Below are 16,469 nucleotides of genomic sequence, written 5' to 3'. Positions count from 1 at the left end.
AGATGCAATGAATGTCCTTACCTCCCAAGTGTAGGAGTAACGCTCTGAGTCCCCCATCGAAATAGAATTGAAGGCGTTCAGTCCAGTCTTTCCACTTCGGTGCGAGGGACGAAGGAGCACCATCTACCACAAATGGCTCGATCGCCGCCATCAGGACGTCTTCGGGGTTGCGCCTCACGGCACGTGCACTGCTTCACCTAAGAGAGTGGGCAGCCGCCTGACCGAGGGTAGATGAGGCCTGGAGGGATGAAGAAGTGTTCTCCCAGATGGCTGCAGGTATCACTGCCTCCCAGACATCTTCTGGTAGTACCGACAGCAAACGCCCGGAAAAGGGGGGGGGGGCTGGGGGGGATGAGCAGGACTTGGCGGTGTGCAGTTAGGGCAGAGGAGAGCCAGAGCAGGCACCTGAAAAGCGGGGTGGCTGAACCCTCCCTGGTAGCAGGACCAGCTTTATCTCCATGGTGGGCCGAGCAGCTATACTCCGTGCTGTGAGGCAGCATGTGTCTGTCACTGCCCTCGTTGCCAGTGTAGTGCTCTTGCACTTGCAGGGACGATGTGTGCGTCGCGGGCACAAATACCTCTCTGGACACAAGTGCTTGGTTTCGTTATGCGGTCCCAACTACCATCGCTGGGCCCTGCCCTTTTATTCTATCAAAGTGCATTGCGTCATGTACTGGCGTGTAGACGTAGACTCAGTGCGGAGGTGAACTGGGCCGTCACGCCGCACTGAGAACATTACAGTCATGCGGTAACTTCTCCACTAGTAAGAAGGGAGCACTTACACATCCATGTGCCTGCTGTCCAGAAAATAATGGACCACCTGTGCCAGGTCACAAAACAGAGCCCAATAGAGACCTGTTTCAAAGCCTCCTTTGAAAAACTGTTGGTGCTCAGCACCGGTGAGACCCCGCCCACTTAAAGCCCTGGAGCTATCGAAACATCTATCAAATAAATTCCACTGTAAACGTTGTGTACAATTGCTAGACTTTAGCATAAAGAACAAGCTGCGTCAACTTTGGAAATGTCTAAATCTAGCTAGTGATGGAAATGTGGTTGCTGAAAGGGGTAGAGTCACATGAGTCGGACTGAAAAGCATACATAAACAAGCAATGGCATAGCCAATAGGTCTCACATTTGGGACCTTATAAGTGATTAGCCATGCAATAGTTGGTGTTGTTGCACCAAGGATATTCTGCTGCATAACTAAATACTTATAGGGTCCAAAAAGCAAGACTTATTCGCTATGCCAATCCTTGTTTGTTTTTTGTTGCTGTTTTGTTTGTTTGTTTGCCAGATCTACAATAGCTGGACATGGTTTTTGTTAACAGTTCTTTGCATCAAATGAACTTGTTTTCATTGCTCTGAACGTTGTTTCCATTCTGGTTGTAGGAAGCAGTCATCCCGGGGGTGTGGGGGCTGCCTAGCTGTGCACATGCGCCGAACTTTGCAAATGAGAAAAAGCCTGGTGCAGGCGCAATTTACAAGTGTGTAGTGTGTGAGCCCCAGGTAGCATGACTCACTCACACAGGAGTTCATGCACTGCACCTGCATACTTAGCATTGTTTAAGGAAACTCGACCCACTCCCTCCCAGGCATCGAACACATATTTACCAAGAAACTCTGAGAAGAGCCTGCCTGCTGCACTGGCGACTGGTGGTGTGTGTGCCTGGTGAAAGCGTGCACTGACGTCTGGTGGTGTGTATGCCTGGTGAAAGCGTGCACTGACGGATGGTAGTGTGTGTGCCTCGTGAGAGCGTGCACTGACGGCTGGTGGTGTGTGTGCCCGGTGGATGTGTGTGCGCAACATGTGTTCACATTACAATTTCAGGGGTACAACAGGGTGTCCTTTTGGCACCCATGAAATTGCATGCGCAATTTGGACGTACCTATTGGGTATTCGCAAATTGCGCATGCAATTCCCATTCATTCCTATGGGCCTATAGGAATGAATTGGAAGCCATTCCTTTATTGCGACTTGCAATTTGCGAGTCGCAATTAAGGAATGTTTAGGAATCACAATTTTTTTAGCGATTCCTACATGCATAGGCTTTTGCGATTCCTTAATAATTGCAATTAAGGAATTGCAAAAGCCTACCTTGATGCATGTACCCCGTAGAGTAGGAAAATAACTAAAACCTACCTTTGATGTGAGGTGTTTCATTATTGGTAGAGTAGATGAATCCCTCAAGTAAGGCCTGAGGTTGGTTCAGTCCCATAAATATCAACTAGAGCTTCAGTAAAACATGTCTTCTACCCCCAAAAATGATTGCGGTGTTAGGCAACGCGACTCCATGGGCTTGTTATTCAATCTAGTCTAACCTTCTACACTAAGCACTTATTTCAATAGGGTAATTGTTCAGTTGGTGAAGGAGATAATACCACAGAGACCAAGAGTCTCTCTTTATCATGGTCTATTAGGGGGGCATTAGGGTAGAGTCCGCAAGCATCAGATTCTGAATCCATCTCGGATAACTCTCATATCATCCTTGCTGGAATGAATAAGCAGAATTTTGGCAATTTGGTTCATGGTAATGTGTATACATTTTAATATTTTTTCTATTTGATTATCAATTTAATTCATGTCCATAGTTTGCAAAAAAGAGTGAAACTTGAAGAATGTCATTCAATAAATGACAATTCCTGTACTCGTCATGCAAGTCGTACCCTGTCGATCTATAAGAAGTAGATGCATTCAGCTGCTTCTGTAAATATTAATGTTGATGCAAAGATAGGCCATTCTTTGTGAGTTCTTTCAGAGTGGCTGTCACACCAACAAGTTTTTAGATTAAAGAATGGCACAATCAACAGAGTCTCTGTTCAGACTGGGGGATTGATAGACCGTAGGTCCGTTTGAATTATTTTTTGTACTCCTCATTCCTATGTACATTTAAATACATAACTATTCAATCAATTAAAAAAAAAAAACAATTCGTTATTTTGGATTTCCCTATCATCCCCACCTCCTTCCCCTGCCTCTCCAGTGCTCCTTCGTATGACGTGTTATTTATTGTATGCTTTTGATGTGCTGGACTGTATATTTAAATAAATATAACTTTAGGAAAAATTAATAAACAGTTCAAATGCAGTTTTGCAGTTAAACATGGAGTAGATAACAAATGCCGCAAAGACTGCTGTCATTGCCACATTTCGCTCTGCCGTCTCACCAATATCTGTTACGGTCTATTGGAATTATTTTAGAGGCTGAAAACATGAAGATCGCTCAACTTTAAATGACGAATGCCTGCAGAGTTGTCTTCAAGATAACGCAGTTGTCTTTTTTTTTTCCAAAAATTTTCATAACATTCAGACATTTTTTCAAGCAGTTTCTTGGCTGCCTGTGTTTGCGGTTTAGAAACCGGAAACAAAAACGAGCTAACTAAGATTATCTTCAACATGTGCTTAATGAAAGCCTCGTTATAATTTGTGGTGGTTACTTACAAAGTCAGTTACTCCTAGATTAACAGAGTGGAACAGTCAATACTGTCTTTCAAACTCTCTGCTGAACTGCCAAATTCATCACACTTTGCCATCAATACCTGTGTGCCACGAGAGAACAATGCAGGATATTTAAGAGATTCTAGCCAATTAGCATTTAAAAAAATATATATTTTTATTAAGAAAACAGCAAAAAAGAAAAAGCATTAGGTGACAATTTAACTGTTACAGGCATCATCGTTACTTCCCATACATCAAAAAGATACAGTAGAGAATAGTGAGAATGGATCAAGGGGACTCGTGCACCTCTACATCATCTTGGCGCACCGGGGGCACACAGATATCCCCAGGGTAATGATTGCAAGCCCCCCAAACTTTGCAGGACTTCCTCTAGCCGCATATACTGAGCGTTCTCTAAACATGCACCAATCCAAATCTTTGGCCCATTTCTCTTTCCCGGGTGGCTGGCTTGCTCCCCACAACTGAGCAATATTACGCTTCGCTATCATGCATGCCAATGTCACCCACTGCTTGCTGTACGCATTCAGATCTGTGGGTTCCCAAACATTTAGGATACACCTGCGGGCCTCCGGCCTTAACTCTACCCCATGACCTCTTGCATCTTCTCATGTATCTTATCGCAGTACGTCTGCATCACCGTACAGTGCCATAAGATATGCATGTACGTACCTAGTTCCCTGCATCCCCTCCTGCACTCCCCACCCTCCGAGCGACCCATTCGAACCAGGCTTGGCCCCGTAACATATGACCTATGCAAGATCTTTAATTGCACCAACCTGAGCCACCTCTGTATCGCCACCACCCGAGTAGAGGATACCGCCTCCCGCCAGTCCTCATCATCAAACTCCAGACCGTCATCATTCCAGTGTGATTTTATAAGTCCCAGCGGGTCCTCCATATTATTTATGAGTTTCCTGTATATTAAGGAGATGGTCTTTTCGGGGAGTTGACCATCCAATACCCGGTCTTCAAGGGGGGAGGCATCGGGAAGCAACGTGTCTTTGGTAATGTGTGCGAGCAATGCATGGCTAATCTGAAGGTAACGGTAGTGTTCACGGTCGTGAAGGTGGTATTGTTGCTGAAGAGTGAAATGTGTGGACCGTGCCCCCAACCCAGACATCCTTAATCTGTGTGATCCCAATGAGGTCCCATTTGTCGAAGCCTTTAGACTTCCATAGACTTACCAGTTTCTCCGAGTTCCACAACGGGGTTGCGAGTGTAAGTCTCCCCTCTCACTTCAGATGCCCGTTAGCCGCATGCCACACCTGAATAGCGTGTGCCGTGGGTCCCGCCAGGGGGAACCGACCAGGCTTGGCATATAGCGCTCTAGTAAAATCGCCCCCTGGCACTTGCCAGCGGTCCATGGCGTACCCTGGGTCTCCAGAAGGACCGTAGACAGCATGAATTACCGCGACCAACTGCGAGGCCCAGTAATATTTCCGTAGGTGGCAGCCCTATCCCTCCGTCGTGCCAGGGAAGAGTGAGTTTAGTGAACGCGATACAGGGCTTGCCGTCCCACAGAAGCTGCCTCTGTAGGGTCTCTATGTCTTTAAAGTAGGAGGCCAGAACTGGGTCCATCGCGTTTTGAAAGTGCATACAGAAACCGGGGAAGGGCTAACATTTTAAAAAGTACTGCTCTACCTAGTAGTGAGAGCGGAAGTGTCTTCCAGTGCGCCACATCTCCTTTAAATCGATTCAAAGGGGGCCCCAGGTTGTTAGTAAAGCACAGTTTCGGGTAAAGCATAACATAAATGACGAGGTACTTAAACCCTACCGGTTCAATCCGTATCGGGCAGGCACGCGGGATTACTGGCGGAGCCCCTCTGAGGACGAAAAGAACCGATTTTGACAAATTAATGGCAAAGCTCGAGTATCTCCCAAAAATAGCGAACACATCTTGGAAACATAATAGTGATCCCCTTGGATTTGTAAGAAAAAGCAAGAGATCATCCGCATATAGCAAGATCTTATCTTCCCATTCCGGCGTCCAGCGCAAGCCACGAATCGACCGGTCCCACCTAACCCACGCCGCGAGCGGTTCTAGGGCCAAGGCAAAGAGGAGCGGAGACTGGGGACAACTCTGCCTCGTACCCCTGCCGAGGGAAAAGTCAGAGGATTTTCGATTATTCACAACAATTCTGGCCATAGGGGCCGCATATAAAAGACGCACCCAGGTAATAAACTCAGACCCGAACCCCATCTTCCCCAACACCGCAAATAAGTATGACCATTCAACCCTATCAAAACCCATAGTGGTGTCCAAGGAAACCAATACCGCTGGCTCATGAATCATGGGCGACCTACCCAGCACCCCATGCAGCCGGCGCAGATTGAGGGCTGTTTCGGTGCGGCATAAAACCGGACTGATCCGCATGCATCGGGGAGGTGATAACCTTGACCAGCCAAGTAGCCAAAAGCTTCGCCAAGACCTTAAACTCTACATTCAATAAGGAGATGGGTCTGTACGACGAACAGCTGGTCTTGGGTTTGCCCGCCTTATGAATGACCACAATGTTGGCCACTTGCTGATCGTACAGTAGCTGTCCCATCGCTCTGCTCTCCTCCTACATGGAGCGGAGAAACGAAGCGAGACGGTTGGCGTTCAACTTATACAGTTCTTTAGGAAGTCCGTTCGGACCCGTGGCCTTCCCTGAGTGTACACCCCTTATGGCCTGTGCCACTTCGTCGCCTGTGAGCGGTGAATCCAGATATCCCCGGATTTCTTCAGAAAGCTCGGAATGGGGGAAACTCTGCCTACATTAAAACTGTCAATCTCCAACTGGAGCCATACCAGCGCATGATCCGAGATACCTCTCCCTAGGTGCCGCGCGTCCCGGTCCGTGTACACTTGGGCCGCTGGTACTAACAGGTAATCTATCCTCGATAGGCTATGGTGTGCAGCAGAGACATGAGTGTAGTGCATATCATTCGGATTGTGTACCCTCCAACCATCCAAAAGCCCTGTCCTCTCTAGAAAGTCGGGGAGCCACCTCTGCGCCGGCCGCAGCACCCGAGCGGGCTGTCGATCTACCTCGCCATCTATTACAGCATTAAATCTCCTCCCATCACTAGAAGTCCCAATGGCAAAGTCAAAAAAATAGAACCCAAATCCCGGAATGTTTCAGATTGCAGACCTGAAGGGACATAAATGGAAACGAAGGTGACCGTCTTCCCCTCCCACTGTCCTGATATTCCGATGTACCTACCGCACTTGTCAACCCAAGTAGCCTGAACAGTCGGGGGAAAGGAATTTTTCACCAAGATACCTACCCCCCTGGAGCCTGAAGTGAACCCCGCATGCGCCACCAACTTATAACCTCCTTTATGCAAGGACATGCAGCGATTCCCTATAAGATGTGTCTCTTGTAGCAGCACAACCTCCGGGGAGTGTCTTCGAATAAACTGACTCCCCATCCCTCTCTTAATCTCATCTCCCAGGCCATTGACATTCCAGCTGAGCACACTGATCCCCGATCCCCGACTAGCCTTCGACATTGTGTAGGTATGGAAATAGTACATTCTCACCCTTGTCACCCGATGCGAACAAAACCAAACAAAACGCAAACAATCCCTTGGACGTATAAATCGCAAGGTCACCCAACCCCCACCCCCACCCTGCACCTTTGCTCATGGCTTCCGCCCAACCCCAACTGGTAGTGTGCCTGTCGCCCCATAAACTAAACTACTGACTAACTAACTAAAGGTAGAAAAGAGGAGGAAATCAGGACCCCGTCCCCCCGTTTGAAAAACGACCCCCCCCTCTGTGTCCATTACAGCACATAGTCCTGGGACCAAATCAGCAAAGTATATGTGGGTCGGACCCACTACCTGACATGTTCAATGGTCCAGAATAGCCTGCGGTCGCCGTCACTCCTCCTCCTGTGGTCTATCACCTCCATCACGGCCTTGCCTCTCTGGTCCACTCGGGGACGACTTTCCAAGCACTCTGAAGCTACCTCTGGGTTGTCAAAAAAACAGACCCTCTTCTCTCAACCGGGCCGAGACCATCATTGCGTACTTCATTCCTACGTCCCTGAGCTTTTTCTTTATACCGAGGAAACTTTGGCGCTGTCTCTGGACAGTTTGGGTAAAATCCGGGAAAAAGGAAAGAGTGGCGTTTTCATATCGAAGGGACCTCCGGACCGGGAGGCCTGGAGGATAGCGTCTCTGTCCCTAAAGTTTAGCACACTCGCAATCATCGGTCAGGGGGGTGGGGAGGGGGGGGGAGGGGGGGAGTCTGCACCTCTGCACTCTGTGCGCTCTTTCAATCGTGAAGAAGTTGCCCAGCCACTCTGTGCGCTCTTTCAATCGTGAAGAAGTTGCCCAGCCTCTTGGGCTTCAGATGGTTATGGATGAGGTCCTCGACGACTAAGTCAGGGGCAGGGCCCTCGGCCTTCTCTGGAACGTCAATAATTCGGACATTATTGCGTCAAGCTCTCCCCTCATACTCGTCCAACTTCCGATTGGTCAGGACGCCAGAGGCCTTAAGTTCCCGCACTTCTTGTTGGAGCTGTGCCACGTCATCGGTTAAGCTGGCGGTCTTGATATCAAGAGACTTGACCTTCTCACGTGCCTTAGTGAGATCCGCCCGTATGAGATTAACTTCGATGTTGACCGTGTCTAGCTTGTTGTCCAGCAACTCCCATCTTTTGACCCAAAGAGGACTTTACACTATCTATCGCCGCCATCACGTCAAGTAGGGTCAGCTCAGCCGGCGGGCCAGCGGACTCCCCTCCGATCGATTGAATCTGTCTCGAGTCTGGTGGCGACCCTCGAGGCATCGTATATCGGTCAAGCTTATTGGTTTGGACCTGACGCAACCCCGGTTCTTGACTGCTGCTTGTCGCCTTCGGATTTTGACGCCATCTCAAATGCCTCCTCTGCGAATCCCAGCCCCCTTTACTCCAGACAGGTGCAACAATGGCTCACGAGTTACCCAGCCAGCGGAAACGGGCAGCCAACCAGTGCCCCCAACCAGTCCGGTTCCCTGGACAGGTAATCGAATAGGCGCAGTCTCAAAGGTGTAGTCCCCATGGGCTATTCGGTCCCCAGATTGCACTTCCTCGACCCCCAATGAAACACAGGGCCGGGGCGGCACCGTTCCGCCAACTTTGGATCGCTGTGACCTGGGCCACTACAAGCAAGCCGTCCTCCACGGTCACAGGAGGATGCCCAGGGGCCCGGGGCCGTGGCTGTCGACCGCCATAACACTTTCTCGGCGGGCCCAGCAGGTATCAGTTCCCTCTTCAGGGCCTGGTGCATCTCAGCCCCTCTTTCACTAGCCCTTTGTTGTGGCGGGATCCCTTATTAGGCCACGGGGGGGGGGCTGTCTCTCCCCCTCCCCCGATGATCGCCCAGACAATCCGCACTGGCCCCTACAAGTGTGTGTGGGCACCGGGGGCCCCCCAGGATCTGTCTGCATACTGCCCCGTAACCGGCAGTCACGCACTTGTGTCTCTGCTGCTCCAACGTGTTTGAGCCCCTCGCAATCCCTCAGACAGGAGGCCTCACTGTAGCCTCGCTGCAGCCGCCATACATTAAAATCTCCTCTGGGTGTTTGGTGGCTGGGTGCCACATCACAGCACTCGTTGCCGCTCACCTCCGGTCTCCCGGCTGTAGTATGTCCGTACCGGGGCCCGACCGATGACTTCCGGTCCGCGGCCCTGGTGTTGTTGCACTGGCGGCTGGCTCCCCGGCCAACTTCAGCTCCTGGCTCCGCTCAATCAGTAGGCCTCACAGGACGAGAGGCGTAGCTCCGGCCCCTGACGTCCCAGCGGGGTCGGAGTGACTTCAAAGCGCACCACTCGCCTTCAGCCGATCCGCGGTGGGGTCTGTATTCAGGAGATACGACAGGATATTAGGGACGGGGGGAGACAGGTCCGGAAGAGCTGAGCCTTCACGTGGCCATCTTGAACCGGCGCGTGGCTCCTCCCTGGCCAATTAGCATTTACCCGTCTCTGCCAACTCTTATCTGTAATGATTTTAATAGTACAAAAACGTTTCTCAGTAGCTGGGGTAGAGTTAATCAATCCATTGAGATAATTTCCTTTTTTTCATGCGTGATGTATTATTCGAGTACCTATTTGTTATTAAATTGCAACCCGAAAATAATGAGGTGATATGGTTATGGGAATTAACTTTATTTCTTGTGTCGTTTCTTTTCCAGCTGATATTTATGACAAGGTGTGCAGCGAGATTGAGAAGCAGGGCTATGACTGCGAATGCCTCGGGGGTGGCCGCATAAGCCACAAAAGTCAGGAAAAGAAGATCCATGTTTATGGTTACTCTATGGTATGTAAAGTGGTAACAAGAAGCTATGAATTTGGGATGGAGGGCAGTGTGGAGAAAATAATTTTCACGAAACTGGGCAAAAGGCCTGCTCAGTAAATATGTTCGAGTATGTTCTGACCGGTGGATTAGTTCAGTAGTTTTTCTGAACGCTCTGCTTTAGGCGCCCCATAAACCTGCAGATTGCACTTAACCCATCTCATCCCAGCATATCTTTAGAGAGGGTGCGTGCAGGGCCTTTTATTATCTTGTCTACTTTTTTTCCCACTGATTGCTTAATATGGGTGTCTTTTGCCTGGATAGACCAATCACTCCTGCAATAATGTAATGGGCAATTAAAAAGAAATCATATTTGGCAAACAAATTGTATAGTTATTTCTTTTGCTATTATATGCATCCCAGTACCCTACAGTTTTAGCATAGCTATTTGACATCTGCCACGTTTGGTGCTTCTAAAATAAGTTGACATCTGAGACACTAGTTCTGTGCCTAGTCCTTTCTATTGCTCTGCTTCATTCTTGCTGTTATTCCATTTGTCTGCCAAAGACTGGGCACAAGGATGCTCTGTGGGTGTTCTTGATTGCCTGAAGAAATAACCATATGGCACTATGCACAGAGTTATGCATGCGAAAGATACACAGTTTCTCCTTGGGTTAGCCCCAGTCTAAAGGGAAAAAACACAAAGGGTGAAGGAAAAAAAGCTCCTTAGGAATTGTGTATCCTTTTGACTTCTGTAGACTACCACCGAATCGTTAGACTCCAAGGACCACAGCAGAACCATGAATTGGATTCAGAGACCCCACTTGGTCATTAAGGAACGCCAGGGGCACTAACCCAGACAATTTCTACGATTTGATCTTCAAAACAATAGACAAATATACAGAAACAAGTTAAACCTAAAATATATTGAAAAATTGTGGCATATTTTATATAATTAACAAATACATTAAATGTAAATTTACATTTTAACAGGAAGATTGGAGCATCTATAAATTCGATTTTTAACTTTAAGGGGTGAAGCAACAAACTAACCTTGAGCTTATTACTTTATCTTTTTGGCTCCTAATGCATGCTCTCTTTGTGCCAGCGCTTCAATTGAGGCAACCAACAGTCCACATACTATCTTGTGTTTGCTGCACTTGTGCTGCTCCTGCAAATCAACCTACGGGTAATAACTTAATTAATTTTTAGCTTCCAAATTCTGATTCCTTCACATTTACAAAAGTTCTACAATTTTCAGTTTTACAATTTATTTATTTGGGTAAACTGAATTAGTCTCCTAACATTATTGAATTTTCTATGCAGTTTCGGTCCCCCCATTCCCCCCTGTGGGTCTGCGGACCACAAGCTAAGAACCCTGGTGCAGTTAATGATTGAAGATGAATACTGCAATGATTAGCACAACTCCAAACTCCCCCTGACATCAGGGAATAGAAAAAAGCTGGTCGAGTAGAAGTTCTACCTGCTATACGCAAAAGATAGCCACACGTAGAAAGGGGGCCAAGAACGTGATGAAAAATAAGGAGCTCGATACAATGTGACAGATCCTTGCCCATACACAGATCAAAGGACTCCTTATCCTTAAGATGTGTAATTCCTGATTAGCTATTGTCACAGATTTAAAAATATGCTCCTCATGTGAGGCTTTTTGGGCCCCCACGTGGTTCTTTTCTCCCACTGCCGGTTTGCCAGATTCTGATCTGCTTTCCAGCCGCCCTCCCTCATTCCCTCTATTCTGCTACTGGGGACTTGTTTCTTCTGTGTTTGTCTATGCAACTGTAACTAATGTAAGCCATGAAAAACTGTTATTGCTGGCCGCTGAGACCTGAGCAACATGGCTGATGCCCGGTGGAGCTGCTAGACAGCTATAGAGATTATCAGCCCTGCTTCACCCCCTCGACCGTCACCTACCCAGCCGGACATTGGACATAGTTCTCCCTTTCTCCCCGCTGTTTCTCTTTCCTCTCCCTTCCTCCCACGAATTACCGTAACATTGTTTTTTGCCTGTGTTTTACTATGCTTTGTTAACATGTAATTTGTAACTTGTAACGCATTGATCCTCATGTAAAGTGCTCTGATACCTATGGGTCTAGCCAGCGCTATATAAAACTCTTCAAATAAAATAAAGCCACCTTGCTGTAGAAGTGGAAGTACTTGTTGAAGAGTAACTATATGAACGTGTACTGACAATATGTATAGGTTTAACATTCTGAGATCCAAGATTGGATCCATCCTTTTTGGGGATAAGGAAGTAAAGTGAATAGACTCCTGATCTTTTATGTTGTAATGGAACCAATTCTATAGCTCCTTTTGTTAGAAGAGCTTATACCTCTTGTTTGAGGAGCTGTTTGTGTTGTGGCAAGAGTTTGTGAATGTGAGGAGGAATATTGGTAGGATTGGTGGTAAGCTACAGGCAATAATCATGATGGATAATCTCTAGAACCCATTTGTCTGTTATTGATTGCCAAATGGGAAGAAACTGTTCTAATCTTCCCCCGATGTGATGAATGGTCGGGGGAAGGAAAAGCAAGTCACTGTATGTCTTTGAATAAGAGATGCAGGCTGGTGTACTTCTACCTCTTCCCTTAAAATGTTTCCCCTATAACCACCCTTGTACAATCCTCTAGAAGGGGAGATTGTGTTTGGGTCCTGAATGAAGATGCTGCCGCCTCAGTGGTGTTAGTTTTGGAACCTCCTCTATAAAAGGAGCCTATGTTAGGAGGTTGGAGTGCTCCCATAGATTTTGCCATTGCAGTATCTTTTTTTGTCAAGGGATTGGTCTGTTTGAGGGCCAAATAAATGTTCCTTATCAAAAGGTGCATTAGGAATAGTTTGCTAAACCTCTGGTTTGAAACCAGAAATTCTGAGCCATGCATTTCTTAGAATAATGCTAGTATTGATTCCTCTAGCTGTGGTACCTGCAGCATCTAATACACACCTTATAGATGAATTATGAATTAGAAATGAGTTTACCCTCTTGTACTATTTTCCTTTGTTTTTCTGGAAGATGTTGTGATAATTCTTCTGTTTCAGCCCAGTGAGCTCTATCATATATGGACAACAGGTCCTGCGTATTAGCTATATTCCAATGGTTAGCTGATTGGACAGCTACTCTTTTGCCAGATGCATCTATTAGTCTAGGTTCTTTATCTGGAGGTGGTATGTCTCCTGATGTTTGTGAGTTTGCCCTCTTACGGGCATTTGAGACTACCAAAGAATCCAAAGGCAACTGACCCCTAATAAAAACTGGGTCAGATGGTGTTGTTTTATATTTTTGGTTCACCCTAGGTGTAGGTATTCATGATCTAACTGGGTCTCTAAAAATATCCTCCGTGTGCCTCATCTTCCCTTTCAACATAGGCTACATTGTTGTTGTTTTGTGTGTGTTTCCTGAAGTTTCAAATAGGAAATAATCTTCTAGGGCTTCTTTGTGTAAGGGCACTTCAGGATAATTGACTGCCCTAGCAATTAATTCCTAACGAGCAGTAGGATGAGGAGGGGAAGCTTGGCTAGGTATAAATCACGGTCTGTGTCCTGAGGTGGATCTATATTATAATCATCCCAAGGATCAGTTGGTGGTTGATTAAAATTATCGTCGTCCTCTCCTAAATCTGGATTTGTGTTAGGAGAACCTGATGGTGTAATGTGTATAGGACCTATATCGGGTATAAAAGGAATAGGTGAAGAAGGTGGAGCGGTCTGTGGGATGTTAAGAGGGCTGGCAGCCATGTCCTTTTTCCTCTTCATAGGGATCTTGTGTTCAGTGTCTGTCTTTCTTTTTGAAGGTATTACTGGTTTTGCAATTATATGTCCAGTATTAGGACTGATATGAATTTTCTTTTGTTTAGCGTCCAGCTTTTCTTCCATATTCTTCAAAATCGGCTTCTGCAGTCTTTTTAAAGGAGCATTTTTTTGTTTCGTGCTGAAATTTTCGGTGCACATTTGGATTTTGTCTCTTTTTCATTTCGATTCGGAACTGAAGGATAATAGACTCGAGTCGGAAGGCTTTGTCTGTTTCCGTGACGAACCAGAGGGTGTGTTGGAAGCAATCTGTTGGTGCCGACCATGGCCAACAGGCAGTGGTGGTCTTTTGCTTGGTAGAAGGAAGTTTGAGGGGCAAAAGGGCTTTGTTAGTCATGGCACCCTGTCCCGCTGGAACGTCTTTGGAATCGAGCTTGATTTCCAGTTCCGAATCCAATTCTGGGATTGAGAAGGCCTCCTCCTCTTCCGCTGCCAATGCTTCCATTTCTTCATGCCTGGTAACTTCTCTGAAGATATCCGGGGTGTGTTCTATGTTATGTCTCTCCGTCGAGCCTGACTGTCCCCCAAAGTCTTTTTTGACCGGAACGATCTACAAGTTCGCAGTCTTCGTCCTTGTGCTTTGATCAAAGGCACAAGTTGCAGACTTTATGCAGGTTGGTGTGGGGTATTTGGAGTGGCACTGAGGACCGAATTGAAGTGGAGTCAGTTCCATTGGCAGTGTAAGTCGACTGACACGGCTAGGCCCGAAGACTGCCAACAGTGGTTTCTATGCCGAAGATGGAAGAGTTTTCTTATTTTTTCGACACGCAGAGAATGGTGAAATGCATATGAATCAATACCGACGAGGGTACAGTGGGTTGTGCACCAAGGGGATCTCGCAGAACGGTTTCAAACCGGACCGTCGGAAACCACATTCAAACCCGATGGCGGAAAGAAAACAATCTACCAATAGTTGATGGCCATGCAGATTATTACCGAAAGGCAGAGTCACCGGACCTTGTGACTGGAAAAGACTTCTTCGAAGAAGAACAACTTGCAAACATCCGGACCCAACACTAGATGGCAGGAGTATGCAAAGCATGTGTATCTACAGCACACATGCCTCGAACTTAACATTTATTATTATAAAACATCTAGATCAGTTCAATGAATGTGAAGTAATGTCTTTATCTATATACTTATAGCTATTTGCATTTAGCACACAGTTGCAATTTAAGATATTTTATGATTCAGAGCATTGTGTCAATATTTTCACAGGTTAGGTAATTACTAGAAACCATTTGCCCCTAATCTAGGTAGGGTGAATGCTAATGTTTTTAGTTTTCACATTCACATGGTATAGATAAACCTGATGTAGTTTATAAAATCACAACATTGGTTTTAATCTTCTATATTTCTTTTTTGCAGGGCTATGGGAAAGCTGACCACTCTATCTCCACCGAGAAGATAAAATTGAAATATCCAGGTTACACTGTCACATTTTCAGATGATGGGTACTGATGCATCCCCATTGAACTGTACCTTAAGAAATACCAAGCAGTTATGTCATGCCTGTAATCACTTAACACCCGAAACATAAATCCTGCAGCAAGGGAGAACTTTGTGACTGTGGTTTGTTTAAAGTATTCAGTGTTAAGTATTACACATCAGGACCTGCATTGGAGATTTTAAGACTGACTTTTCTGTTCGACCTCTTGATCCCTTACTTGCTTTACATGTTCCCGTGTTTCAGCTTATCTTTTAGAGTTTGTCATATGGAGGTCATTCTGAAAAGCAAATAAGGCAATGAGACAAAAATGAACTATATAGTTTTCTAGCAGTTTGTGGTGGATGGGTATGCTGAAGGCCATTCAACAGAAGTTGGTCTGACTGTTAATCCTGGTACTGTTATGAAGCATCACAATGAGCTCTTGACAGCAACATTTGACTGAGTAACTCCCATAAGAGAGACTACAGGGTTACTGCAAATTGTCTACTTGGAGGGTATGAAGAAAGTTGCACTGATGCTGTACTTGATATTTCGATGGAAGTTGAATGTTCCTGTAATCTTGCCCTTTCAGTGGGTGAATTTGCTGTTCTGCATATAAAGATTCATCCTGTGTTGTACTTATTTTGCTACTTATTATGCTGAAATGTTATGGGTTTGGTTATCATTTATCTTTACAGTACACAGTGGTTGTTTCTTTGTAGCTTATATTGGCACCAATGCGGCATTCCCTTTTGCAACAGCTACAACTAACTGCACGTCATACTGCTCTGATCTTAGAGTCTTGAGATGCAGGCTTTTACATCTTCCCAAGCCCCATAAGAATCAATTTTTTTTTTAGCTCTTCTATACATTCTCATCGGCTTTCTTTGAGGTACAGGCAGATTTATTCTGTGTATCTAAGTACAGGCTTGTCATAGTTTGTACGGTGTCAGAGCTTCACACTTCCAGGGAAATATTTAATTGGTGCAATAGCTGCCTTAATAGATTAACATTGATATTCACTTCAAAAGAAGAGCCTGTCAATGTTTTTCCTTTACTAGCTGCTGAGTAGCAAACATATCTGCAACTGCAAAGCGTACCATCTTGATCTAACACTAGTTGAAACCACGCATGCCACGTGGGATTTTGTGATCCCAATGAACTGCCCCTCACAATTAGATTGATTTGTCAGAAACAAAAAAACGCTTAATAATGTGGTGTTTCATACATGTTCTGAAGCTGGAGCAGTCTCTCAAACTTTCCACCCCCTAAACCCTCACTCTCAACCCTGACTTGGTGGGCTGCTGGTGCCTTAAAGTGCGTTTGTGACAACCTAGATGGCTGATATTCTTTTCTCCTCATTTGACAATTGTTGCAGAAATCTTTGTCCTCTAACTGTTCGCAAATCCTAATATTGGTGAGAAGTTTTCTTTTCTAAGGGCTCTTGGATGAAGCATGGCTTAAAGTTAGTACCTGCTTTGGATTTTAAAGCTGT

The 16,469-nt window shown here is 46.1% G+C and overlaps 1 protein-coding gene across 1 annotated transcript in view; it reads left to right on the top strand.

The window, feature by feature from the left end:
- Window positions 1-15,612, top strand: part of PHPT1 (phosphohistidine phosphatase 1) — a 31,665-nt gene extending 16,053 nt beyond the window's left edge. Inside the window, exons 2-3 of the mRNA XM_086921170.1 lie at window positions 9,623-9,747; window positions 14,914-15,612. Of these exons, the coding sequence (XP_086777296.1) occupies window positions 9,623-9,747; window positions 14,914-15,006 (218 nt within the window). The 3' untranslated portion in view covers window positions 15,007-15,612. The remainder of the gene's footprint in view (window positions 1-9,622; window positions 9,748-14,913) is intronic.
- The last annotated feature ends 857 nt before the right edge of the window (window positions 15,613-16,469 follow it).

The sequence above is a fragment of the Lissotriton vulgaris genome, chromosome 5 (genome assembly GCF_964263255.1).
Source record: "Lissotriton vulgaris chromosome 5, aLisVul1.2, whole genome shotgun sequence".
Classification (NCBI taxonomy): domain Eukaryota; kingdom Metazoa; phylum Chordata; class Amphibia; order Caudata; family Salamandridae; genus Lissotriton; species Lissotriton vulgaris.
The sequence above is the reverse complement of the archived record's forward strand: the minus strand, read 5'-3'. Positions and strand labels throughout refer to the sequence as shown.